General features: G+C 44.8%; 1 protein-coding gene across 1 annotated transcript in view; it reads left to right on the forward strand.

The window, feature by feature from the left end:
* The window catches only part of bmper (BMP binding endothelial regulator), a 24,392-nt gene that overhangs the window by 1,111 nt on the left and 10,781 nt on the right, over window positions 1-12,500 (forward strand). Inside the window, exons 2-3 of the mRNA XM_061081469.1 lie at window positions 3,785-3,870; window positions 11,324-11,423. Coding sequence (XP_060937452.1) covers window positions 3,785-3,870; window positions 11,324-11,423 — 186 coding nt within the window. The remainder of the gene's footprint in view (window positions 1-3,784; window positions 3,871-11,323; window positions 11,424-12,500) is intronic.

Here is a 12,500-nt window from a genome sequence, read left to right on the forward strand (position 1 = left end):
GGAGCTGCTGTTAGTGGAGTTTGCTGGTGGTGTAGCTGCTTGTGGAAGTGCTGGTGGAGCTGCTGCTGGTAGTGGAGCTGGTGGAGCCGCTGGTGGAGGTCCTGGTAGAGCTGCTGGTGCTGCTGGTGGAACTGCTGCTGGTGAAGGTGCTGCTGGTGGAGTTGCTGGTGGAGCTGGTGGAGCTGCTGGTGGAGCTGCTGGTAGTGGAGCTGCTGGTGGAGCTGCTGGTGGAGGTGATGGTAGTGGAGGTGCTGTTAGTGGAGCTGCTGGTGGAGCTGGTGAAGGTGCTGGTGGAGCTGGTGCTGGTAGTGGAGCTGCTGGTGGAGCTGCTGCTGGTAGTGGAAGTGCTGGTGGAGCTGCTGCTGGTAGTGGAGCTGCTGGTGGAGCTGGTGGTGAAGCTGCTGGTGGAGGTGATGGTAGTGGAGGTGCTGTTAGTGGAGCTGCTGGTGGAGCTGGTGGAGGTGATGGTAGTGGAGGTGCTGTTAGTGGAGCTGCTGGTGGAGCTGGTGGAGGTGCTGGTGGAGGTGGTGGAGCTGCTGGTGCACACAGTTCCTCCGCCTCCTGCCTCCCGGCCTCCACCCGTCTTCTCTCAGTTCAAACAGCAGCTCGAGGGACGTGAGCGTTTGGATTCTGACGGAGTTCCTTTAACATTTGGAGCGTTTCCACGGCAACAGCAGTTTCATTTCTTGTAAATTTAAGTAACAAATAGAGAAAACATTCGCTGCTGCAGATTCAAACCAGATGTTAAACATAGAGCTGCTCTTGAAAAGAAGCATCACACACATGACTGTATCCACATCTGCTCCACCCGGGAGAAGAAGCACCTCGCCCCCCCCCCCCCCCCCTTGGCTGTTATCAGTTCCTGAGGTAAACACCTCGATGGGAATCAGATGGGCCGCGGGCCGGGTCCCAGCTGGGTCCGAGTCTGCAGCCAGACCAGCATGTGTTGGACATGAGAAGCAACTGTCTGCATCAGGTGATGAGGCCGCTCTGATCCCAGCAGATCAGATTCCTCCACCTGGCATCGAACCCCCGGTGTCATCTGTCCATTGTGCGCTGAGCCGCAGAGCGAAGGGTCTTACCGTGTGTGGGTGCAGCGGGTGGAGCACAGAGGTCATCGTGTCTCTGGCTGCGTCGCAACCTCCGCTCCTCTCCAGGAACCTCCTCACACGTCACCTCCACCTCCTCCACGTCACCTCCACCTCCTCCTGACTCATCAGAGACCCGACAGGAGGGAGAGACCTGGTTCCTCTGCAGGAGAACATGAACAAAAGGGCTGTTTAAGCAGATGTGAGGCTTTTGTGCGGCGTGTGGTGACAGAGAAGCTCCCACACGTCACAGAATACTCAGATTACTACACAACTGTTGTGTGAACGAAGTGAACTCCACTAACTTCTACTTCACCCGTAAATAATCCTTCAGAAGTCTGACATGCGACCGTTCAGATTTCTTCAGTCCACTTCCACCTCTACAACACCAAAGTGCACCAGTAATAATAATAATCCAGTAACTTCTGCAGATCTTTAGTAAAGTAACTGTAATTCTGCAGCATTGTGCTTGTAACAGAGTACTTTTATTTGACAGTTTTACTTCTTCTACGGAAGTAATAGATTATTCTTGTGACTGTGGAAACACTTCGACACGTGTGAGATTCACATGAATGGAAACAAGTTGCTGCTGAGAAGATTATTAATGATGTTAAAGTAACTGATATAATAGACTCAAATAAAATCTGTTTTGTTTTGGAACAAATCTTAAAAGAGAAGCCGACGATGTCAGAGCTCGTTTAGCGACTTGAATATTTGATTTGATTTCTCCTCTTTGATTTGGTTTAGTTGTGAGTTTCCTGCGCAGACAGGAAGTGACACAGAAACAGTTTGTTGTTGTTATTTCTGCACGTTCAGAGACTGAAGCTGCAGGAGAGGACGATGGGTTTTCAGAGTTTGTCTTTGATTCCACCTGCTGCTTTGAGATGTTATCACTTTGAGATTCTAAATTTAGCTCAAAACATGTATTCTGACTTTTCCTCATACTTTGCTTGTGTGTTAGTTTTATATGTAGAGAGTAGTGGATGTAATAACTTGACTAATCATCTCCTGAGTCGTCGACGCTCCTGGAAACCAGGAGGTCAGCAGGTGGAGGGTCAGAGGTCACAGATAACAGGACGACCAAGTATTGATCAGAACTCTGACACTGAACTCCTGATCGTCTCCTGGAATGATCCCGAGAGGCTCGATGTGATTCACAGTGAGCGAGAGGGTTGATGATGTTATTAACACAAAAGCAAAACTGAAAAGAAACTGGAAAAATACAAAAACCTCCGGATGAAAAACAGGAGCAGACGTCAACTTGTGAGATTTGAGCAAAAACAAAGTCTTGGATTTTGTTCCAGACATTTCCAGTGTAATGACCTCGATGGAGAAACTTCTGTGTTGATTTCATATTCAACTGAAGCAGAAAATGAATGAATCAAAGATTTCAAACAGCATCTGGTGTAAAACCGAGAGCAGCAGCAGGAGGAAGCAGCAGTTTCTGGATCCACACTCAGTCCAGTGTGTCATGGAATTCCATCGCGTCAGAAGCAGTAAATGCTGTTCTGTGCTCGGACAGTGCGAGCGATTCTCTTCCTGAGGGAGATAAGATCAGCCGGGAGGAGACGCTGCCTCAAACAGGAAGTAGTTTGACACCCAGACGTTTGGCGTTGGGAGATTTACCTTCACCTCCGACGACCTCCTGCTCGCGACAACGAGTTCCTCCTGGGAAGGAAGTCTTCAGTTTGGAAAAGTCCAAACAAACGTGACACATGCACCAGCAGCCGAGCTGGTTCCTCCCGGAGAGACGCTCACATCTGTCGGCTTCTGCCCATAAACCTGAGTGTGGCTTGTTTCCTGTGGTCGCTTCAGATTTCACCGACGCTCGTAACAAAGAGAACGAGTCGCGGGTTTAAGAGCTCAGAGTCAACGCCAGTGATGCTTTTACCTGGAAAAACAAACTGGGCTGAACGGAGGAGAAACTGCAGAGTTCAGAAAGGGACCTTCGATGTAATAGATCAATATAACCTTGATTTATTTATGGTTATTAATAATTTAACTTCCAATCAAACCACTCATGTTGTATTTGGTCTTAGAATCAGAATCAGAATCAGAAGGTATTTATTGCCAAGTAGGTTTACACCTACCTGGAATTTGCTCTGGTTATTGGTGCATACAATGAACATAGAAACATAAAAACACAATAAATACACCACACATAAGAAAAACAATAATTATAATAAAAAACAATATATATTTACTCACTATTTACTTCTTGTTACTCACTTTTTGTAATATTTATACAAAGTAACATTTATTTAGACATAAACATATCTATATAAAAATATATAAAGGATAAAAGATATAAAAAGTGAAATAAAAAATGAAATGCAACTATGTTTGTGTGTGTGTGTGTGTGTGTGTGTGTGTGTGTGTGTGTGTGTGTGTGAATACAACTCATTTAAAAGAACACATTTTAAGAAAATTGAATGAATCACATTTATTAAAAAGCAAAAGTAAATGTTTCTAAAGAGGAAATCACAAGTGATCATTTTGCTGTTTATAGAAATGAGACAGTTGCAGGTCCCTGTTGCTTCTGGATCAAAACCCTGAACTTGTGCTTCGAGCAACGAGTTGATAAACAGCTTATATTTTCATATATATCAGTTTATATTCAGCTGTTCTCTGTGTGTTCCACCTGCTGTGACCTCTGGTCCTGACCCTGTGTCCTCTCTTCCTCCTCTCGTCTCCAGGTACCGAGGCCAGCTGTGACAACGAGGGAGAAGTCCTCCACATCCCCAACATCACAGACAACCCCTGCATCACCTGCGAGTGCCTGGTAAACCCCCCCGCTTCCCTAGGCCACGCCCCTGTGTCTCGTTGAGTGTAACCGCTGCGTCAGGTTTTTCCACTGATTGTGTAAAACGCACAGATTGTGATATTTGCAGAGCTGATGATTCGGTCTTTGTGTAACGTTTCTTATCGGCGGCTTGAGAACGATTCGCTGCTCTCGGACTTTGAAATGATTTTTCGGGGAAACAATATCTGTGGATTGTTGGAAAATCTGGAATTTAATCACTTGGGTTGAAAACATGTAAAAAACAATCCAAAGAGTAATATCTGATTTAAAAAGAGACTTTTATCTACAGGTTCCAGTCGGTTTCCTGCTGTTGTTGTTTTGTAAATTCAGGAAACAAAGGTTTCAGTTTCCTGAGGATTCTCTGTGAGGATGGTTTGGTTCTAACAGGAGTCGTCACTCTGTCTTGACTCCGGCCGGTTGTTAAAACCAGCCAACGAGACGTGAGAGGACGACTCCTTACTGGAACATGTGCTCTTTGACCCCTGACCCCCCCCACCCCCCCTCGCTGCTGGAGACTCTTTGTTTTAAGAGAAGTAAACCAACCGACCAGGTTTTTCTGTGTCACTGATTCGACATCGATTTTAAGAGGTGTCACATGACCAGCGTTTATCCTCCAGGACGAGCGTGAACTTTGTGTGTGTGTGTGTGTGTGTGTGTGTGAGTCCGTGTTGTGCGTTTGTCTACATCCTCCACTTACATAAATACATCACTAGTTCCTGATCGGTTTGCAGCTTGTATCAGGAAGCAACAAACATATTCGAGTCTCTGGTTAATAGTTAAGTTGCTCTTGTCGATCACTGCTGTTTGAGATTGTACGTAACCATGGCAACACAGCTTATTCTGTTTGTTTACGCAAATGCTGCTCCGTCGATTTCCATGAAACTCTGCGAGAGATCGGGGGTTTGATTTCTCAGGGATCTAGATGAGGAGGGATGATGCACTCGTTCATATTCATAAGAAAACAGAAGTTTTTTACAGAAGTTTAATAACAACCTGTTGTTATTGTTGAGGTGAAACAGAAACTTCCCTCAGAAACACACAGAGACGACTGCTGGAGGGGATTTGGAGTTTTTGTTCTCAGCTCGGTCCGTTTGTGTGATTCTTAGCAAACATATAAGTACGAGTTATAATAAATACTCATAAAAAAGTACACAGTACGACATAGTATTCAATCATGAGGTACACGGTGGATATCTGTGAGTGTGAGTTGGTGCAGATTGATTCAGGAGACTGTCGGTGGAAGTATTCTCTCTAATAAGTGATATCATCTTATAATGTGTCACCTTGTACTGAATGTGTACTTCTCTATACGGACACTCTGATTGGCTGTTTGAAAGCCTCAGCCGGCTCCTGATTGGCTGCCGTGACGCTGCCCTCGGCTCAGTCGTCCTCTGTGTTATCAGCAGACATCAGCCCGAGCTCTGCTGAATGCTATCAGTCATCAGCAGGCAATGGTCGGGCTTTCATCTCTGCTTTAACTCCTACACACACACAGACACACACGCACGGACACACACACACGCACTCTTTCATACTTACACACATTAAGGGCCTAATCTTTATTGAATTTGCTCTTTGTTTACCAGCTAAAAACTTTTTTTTGAATCTGCACTTTCCACTGATTTCCTTTTTTAATTTATTTGTTATTTATTCATTTAAAATAAAAGTTTAAAAATAAAGTTTTCTTCTGGAGAAACATGTTAAAGTTTTCACTTCAGGATTATTCTGGTCTCTTCTCGTGGTCACGGATCCTGTTTACTCTCTGAACAGTTTCCTCTACACACAGGAAGTAACACAACGTCTCCATAACAAAACACTCAGGTTCCAACTTTCATCATAAATTAATTTATTGATAACCATGAAAACAAGGAGCTTCACATGTATGTTCTCCAACACGTCTGCTCCAGAGTCCTGTGTCGCTGTGTGAGGGGGGGTGGGGGGTGGGGAGCCATCAGGGCACCAGTGTCACTCATACATGAAGGGAGGGGGGGGGGGGGGTCCTGAGTACCTGCTAATGGCTCTATGGGTGGAGACACACACACACAGACACACACAGAGGAGCCATTGTGTGAGTCCTGCTGTAATGGGGCTGGAGTGGAAGTGGCTGACAGACTGAGTGACAGGCAGGTCGCCATGACGATCCTTTATCTGGGGGGGGGGGCGGCCTGTCTCCGTCACGCTGCTCATCGTCCTCGTCTATCTGTCTGTCCATCAGCGTGTCTTCTTCCTCTCTCTCATCGGCTCTTCCTCCCGTCTCTCGGCTGCATTGTTTCATCCTCCTCTTCCTCCTCCTCTTTCTCCTCTTTCTCCTCTTCCTCCTCTTCCTCCTCTTCCTTATCCTCCTCTTCCTCCTCTTCCTCCTCTTCCTCCTCTACCTCCTGATCCTCCTCTTCCTCCTCTTCCTCCTCCTCCTCCTCTTCCTCCTCTTCCTCCTCTTCCTCCTCCTCTTCCTCCTCCGCCTCACAAGGGTCAGGTTAATATCAAACAACAAACTTCTAGAGTGTGTTTGTGCGACAGAAACAACTCTCCTGAATCCTGGGGTTTTAAATCATAGTGTGAAGTGTGTGAGGGGAAAATACACAAACGTCCTCACACACAGATCTGGTTTCAAACCTTTCATCTTGGTGCGATGGAGCCAAAGTTCATCTGCGTGAAGGTGGCTCCTGGGAAGCTGAAAGAAATACGTGATAATTTGTGTTCTCATAAAAACTGGTTCTGCACACGATGTCTGAGAAACAGGCAAAAATAGACAAATAACAAGTAGGTCAAACTTCTTGTTTCAACGATTCTTCATAAACAGAAATGAGGAATGTGTTTATTTTCATAAAGAGCGAGGAAGTGAGATCTGTGTCAAGAGACGTGTTCATATCAGGTGTGAACAGGAACTAATATAATATCTTTAAAATCTTTCTGGGAAGTCTGTCTTCAAGATACAATATAATTCTGGACACGATTTGTTTTTGTTTTAGTCTCCAAACTGTAATTTCTAATGAATATTAGTTATTCTAATATCGGTGCAGTGATTCGTGATGAAGTCGTCCTCATTCTGTTTCAGGTTCTGTCCTCTTCTCTCCTCCTCCTCTGACTCACGTCCTCATTCCTTCACGTAGGACACAGAAACCGTCAGAGGTCAGAGGTCACCGGAGTATAGCTGTAAATGATACGTCAGCTGTGATCCTGCGACTGATCTCAGGGAAGCGTGAAGGTCGTTTCCTGTCGGTGTCTCAACTCAAACAGAAGCTGATCAATACAAGAGGTTTATCTAACCTTTTCTAATCTGTCACCCCCCTCCTGGAATCTTTCACAGTGACTCATCAAACCCACAGTTCAAGATAAAAAGTGATAGAATGAAGTCGTTTAAATGTTGTTGTGGCTGCAGAGACTTAACGAGAAAATGAAACGCCAATAAAAAGATTCGGGCGTTAACGAGACAGAGCAACTTTCTAAATTAAACAGTGAGGAAACTTAAATTATATCAGATTAATCAGCAGCAACAATCGTGTAAAAATCCGGGTGAATTGAAACTTCTCTGGTTTTAATCTTATTTAAATGAAACAACACAAAGACGTCATTTTCCACTTTATTTTCTGACGTTTTATTAAAGTGACAATTACTTCAACTCACTTTATTTACAACATCTCCACAACTTTTACTGTATAAACGTCTTTCACTCAGTTTCTGATTCGAGACTTTGTGGTAAAACCAGTGACTGTAAAACATGACAGGTCCATGAGAGTGAAGCCCCTGGTGGCCGGCTGCAGTACAGCTCATAAATCCCGCCTCCTCCATGTCGGTGGACGGGACAAACCAGCGTCTCGAGTTCGACTCGTGGAAACAGTTCCCATCGGCATCGCTGCTCCGCCTGTCTCGCTCCTAAGCTGCTGTGGCTCCTGCTCTCCAGCGGGGGGGCGCGACCTGTTTGTTTTTCGAGGAAGGGTGAAAGGTGAAAGGTCACGGTGGCAAAGGGGGTTAAGGTTAGTGGGAGCGGGAGGGGCTGGAGTCCAAGGGCTTAAGTGGGCCTTTAAGTTTTTAGAGCTCCTCTCCTGCGCTGACAGACTCTGACTGATCTCTCCATCCGTCACCATGAAGAGATGGAGGGAGGGAGGGGGGGAGACAGAGGCTTTGAGTGTTAATGAAACATCTTAAAAACGGAGGAGAGAGAGAGAGAGAGAGAGAGAGAGAGAGAGAGAGAGAGAGAGAGAGAGAGAGAGAGAGAGAGAGAGAGAGAGAGAGAGAGAGAGAGAGAAAGAGAGAAAGAGAGAGAGAGAGAGAGAGAGAGAGAGAGAGAGAGAGAGAGAGAGAGATGTAAAATCAAACGTGAGAGAGAATCAGACAGGACGGAGTGATGAGATTCAGAAAAGAAAAGAGAAATGATGGATGATTGAGGAGGTGAAGAGAGAGAGAGGAAGAGAAGACGAAGCAGTGAACATTGTCGCCCCCTAGTGGCAGAGCAGCGTCACTTCATGTTATAAAACAAGTGAAATCAATTAGATTTATTCAGTTTAATTCTCGGTCCAACTCTTATTGATCAGTTTGGTTTAATAATTCATCTCTAAAGATCATCAGTTAACATCAGTTACAACCAGAGTCACTAACAGATAATTAAACACCGGATTAATATAAATTGAACCTTCTTTAAATTCTAATTATGCAAAAGTAACTCTTCCTCCACAGAACCTGAAGGAGGAAAATGTCAGTTTAAGATTTTTTTTTCAAGATTTAAAATCTTTTCACTTATTTCTGCTTCATGGAATCTTCTCTGCAGGTTTATGGACTCAGAAATTATTAAATCCTACTTTTTCCACCTGAACCTCGTTATCTGCACTTAACTGATTAATATGAAATATTTATATTTTTAGGGATTTAACGTGTTTTCTGAAACAGTCTCAGAATCGTTTCTTCACCTTGATTCACGTGTTGTGACGATCAGAGTTTCTCGGGTTCAGAGTTGATCTGAAAAGTCGACACAACTTTGTTTCTTCAACAAATCAACTTTAAACTCTGAAGAAAAAAACTTCTACTTAGTGAATTTAACAATTTAAATCAAGTCATTGACTCCGTGGAATCAACACATGCAGCAGCTTGTAAACACTCAAAACACATTGACACACACACACACACACACTTTCCCTTCTCCGACGCACACGTTCAGGCATAGCACTGTGTGTGCGTGTGCGTGTGTGTGTGTGTGTCTGTGTGTGTGTATGTGTGTGTGTGTGTTGAAGGGGGAGGTGGAGGTGGGCGTCACCCCCGGCGACAGACAGCCGTCCAGTCGGCCAGCCTTGGTGCCGCGGTGGTATGTTGAGTGTTTATAAGGCGTGGTGACCCATTGTGACCTTTGACCCCCGTGACAAGCAGGGTTGGGGGGGGGGGGGGCTCACATGTACTCACACCACTTTGTACTAATGGAGAACAGAGAGACAGAGACGTGAGGACATGACCTTGGACACCGGACCACAGAGTCTTCAGGTCTTTAACGGCTCGTTCCACCATCTTTGTTTTTTCACGTGTTTCAGCCAAATTCATACGAATCACATTTCAAACTGTTTTTAAGTTTAATGGATTTAAAACTCCGCTCAGGACGTTAAGCTTTTATCTGTGTTTATTGTTTTATTAACATGATTACACAAAAATCTACTGAACTGATTTCCATGGTATTTGTTGAGAGGTGGGGGGGGGTGGGCATAACCCAAGTAACAGTCCATTCAAATTAAAATGATGGATCTGGATAATCAGATATTAGATCAGAGTTGTTTCCACCCTCGGCCCTTCTAGCTTGTGATGACAGAGCAGATACTTTACGCTTGTTTGTCACATTTCGACTCTTCATTATTTCTCTAAATTCATATCTGTTGGTTTTTATCTTCTGCAGCTTTTGTCTCAGGAGTTTAAAACTGAAACTCTGTGTAAAGGATGATTTGTGTTAAATGACCGAAGTTCAGCTTCTGGAGGAAGAAGCAGAATCTGTTCATGTGTGTGTGTGTCAGTCGTTGTGTTGCACTGCTTCCTGCTCCGTGCTGCTCCGACCACACGTCACCTCGGGGGTTTGGGTTTATTTATGAACCGGGCTGAGATGAACTGAGATGAATGGAGCTGTGGTCACATGATCGTGTTGGCGGTTAAACCAGAGAGATCCAGGATCTGATTGGACAGGTCACATGTTCAATTCTCCCTTTTCTTTCCTCTCCTCCTTCCTCTCCTTTGACTTCCTCCGACCCTCTTTCCATCCCAGTCCCCCCCACCCCTACTCTGTCATGACATCATGTGTCCTCGGTGTGGTCGGGCTTTCAGCCGGAGAACCGCTGCTATATTAAACTGCCCAGATTTATTTCTGCCTCGCTTTGATCCGTCCTCGTTAGAGCCGCCTGCCACAGGGCCGCGGGGCCGGGGGGGCCGCGGGGGGGCCGCCAGCCTCCACTCTGTACACCCCCACAGTGTGTAAAATAAAACACACACACACACACACAGCATGTGGATAAAATCAGCAGTAAAAGCCGGGTGTGAAAGCGGGCTGGATTAAAGGAACCCGGTTTGGACCCGGCGCTGACTCAGCGTTCTGTGTTCCTGGAGGCGACAGGACGCTGGTGACCGGGGGGGGGGGGAACTCACAGCTCACCGGAAACCATTAAGAGTGTCTGATTTCACACAGGTGACCAATCACATGGTGATGTCATGTGAAAATACTACCATGATTTAAAGACATTTAAAGGACGTAGCCGTGTTATTTTAATTACATTATTAGTATTTTAGAGCCTGAATATTCAAACCAGCTGTGAATTTTGTGCAACAAGTATTGTGTGTTTTGATGCAACAGCTGTGTTGATCACGATATTGTGCTGCTTTCACTGTGATGATCTGGAGGAGTTCTACCTGAGAACACACGTGAAAGACAAACTCTTCAGTTCAAGCTGTGAAACATGTTTTATTTTTATAGAATCGACAGTAAATCCGCGACGACACAAATAAAACAATTTTTTGTGGGAGTTTTTACTGCAGGACTGAGACAGAGGACAAATGTAATTGTTACTACTCTAATTAAGAAATTTTGTGGGGCAGCTTTTTGTTTCAGTGTCTGAATAAATCCACGTGGATGAAGATCACGCATGTTCAGGACTCAGTAAATAACCTGGGAACCAGTTGGTCAGGGAATGTAAACAGAACATCGACTATTCCTGTTTTTTATTAACTCTGAATGATGAACTGATGAGATGATAATCTCAAATATTCAGACACACTGAGGCTCAAATGTCTTTATTCATTGAGTCCCAAGTCCTATCGTTTTAGCTCAGAAACAAAATCCCACTTTCCCTGTCATCGTTGGATGTTTTGTAACAACATGAAATCCTTGTTGCTCCTGAAATACTCTGAAGGTTGTGATGGTTAAAGTGGATCTTTTATTTTCTGACCGTTTCCTCCCTGGTGTTTTCTGCAGGATGGGAAGGCCGACTGCAAGCAGGAGAAATGTCCGCTGGTGTCTGAGGACTGTGCTCTGGTGGTGAAACAGACGGGAGCGTGCTGCGAGAGGTGTAAAGGTGAGACTCACACCAACAGATACATGTTCAGGGTTTTAGTGCTTGTGATGGACTGAGACAGCTGTCAATCAAGTGTATTCCATTGATAAATAATATAGTGTCAGCTGTCAATCAAGGAGCAGAGAGATGGGTCTGTTCGCTCCTCAGCTCACAATTAGAAATAAATAAAAAATACATGAGCAGTTCTAAAAGTTAGTCACGTTACCGTCATTAAATCTTCTTACTGACATAATGTTTTCAAAACACACCAGAGGACGTGAAAGTGAACTTTTCTAAGCTTAAACATGTTGTCAAGTTTTTTTCATTGACAAATAATATAGAAATATTTAACATTTTAATCAGGATCTGTATCTTCAGGCACTTTCTTTTCTTCAGCTCTCACCAGATTTAAACCCTGTTTAAAACAGAATGAAGAGATAATAAAAAACGTTTTTCACTTTGGATGATGTTATTTGGTCTGAAATATAAGCACACACACACAAACAGACACACACTCACACACACACACACAGACACACACACACTCTCCTCCAGCACTCAGCCGGGGTGCGGTCCTTTTGTTTTTTTGCGGCGCAGCGTTTTTACGACACTTGGTTATTTCAGGTGGAACGAGCTCAAGTCGTTCGCGTCGCCACAGCAACCGCTCGTTAGTATACTGTTGTGCGGTCGACTTGTAGAGTTCACGACTCGTCTGGGTCGTCTCACTCCTGCTCACTCTTATGAAAAACAGAATTTGATTTGAGAAACCTTCAAATTTGCAGTATTTTGCAGTGTTTCCAGTGATGTGGTGTCACGTCTGTGTGTGTGTGTGTGTGAGTGTGTGAGTGTGTGAGTGTGTGAGTGTGTGATCAGGACGTCAGGAGGACGAGTGCAGTCTCTTGTCCTTCATCTCGTCCACTGAGCGTCGTCCTCGGCAGCGACTCAGAATCAGAATCAGAAGGTTTGATTTACACTGATCAGGTTTCAGTCTCTGGAAAGTGAAACATCGATCTGAGACCAGTTACTGTAAATGGAACGAAACCAAGAGGCTTTTCATTTAGTGCTGAGCAGCTGTCACATCCCGACACACTGCAGAGA

Source organism: Limanda limanda, chromosome 11 (assembly GCF_963576545.1).
Source record: "Limanda limanda chromosome 11, fLimLim1.1, whole genome shotgun sequence".
In the NCBI taxonomy this organism is placed as follows: Eukaryota; Metazoa; Chordata; class Actinopteri; order Pleuronectiformes; family Pleuronectidae; genus Limanda; species Limanda limanda.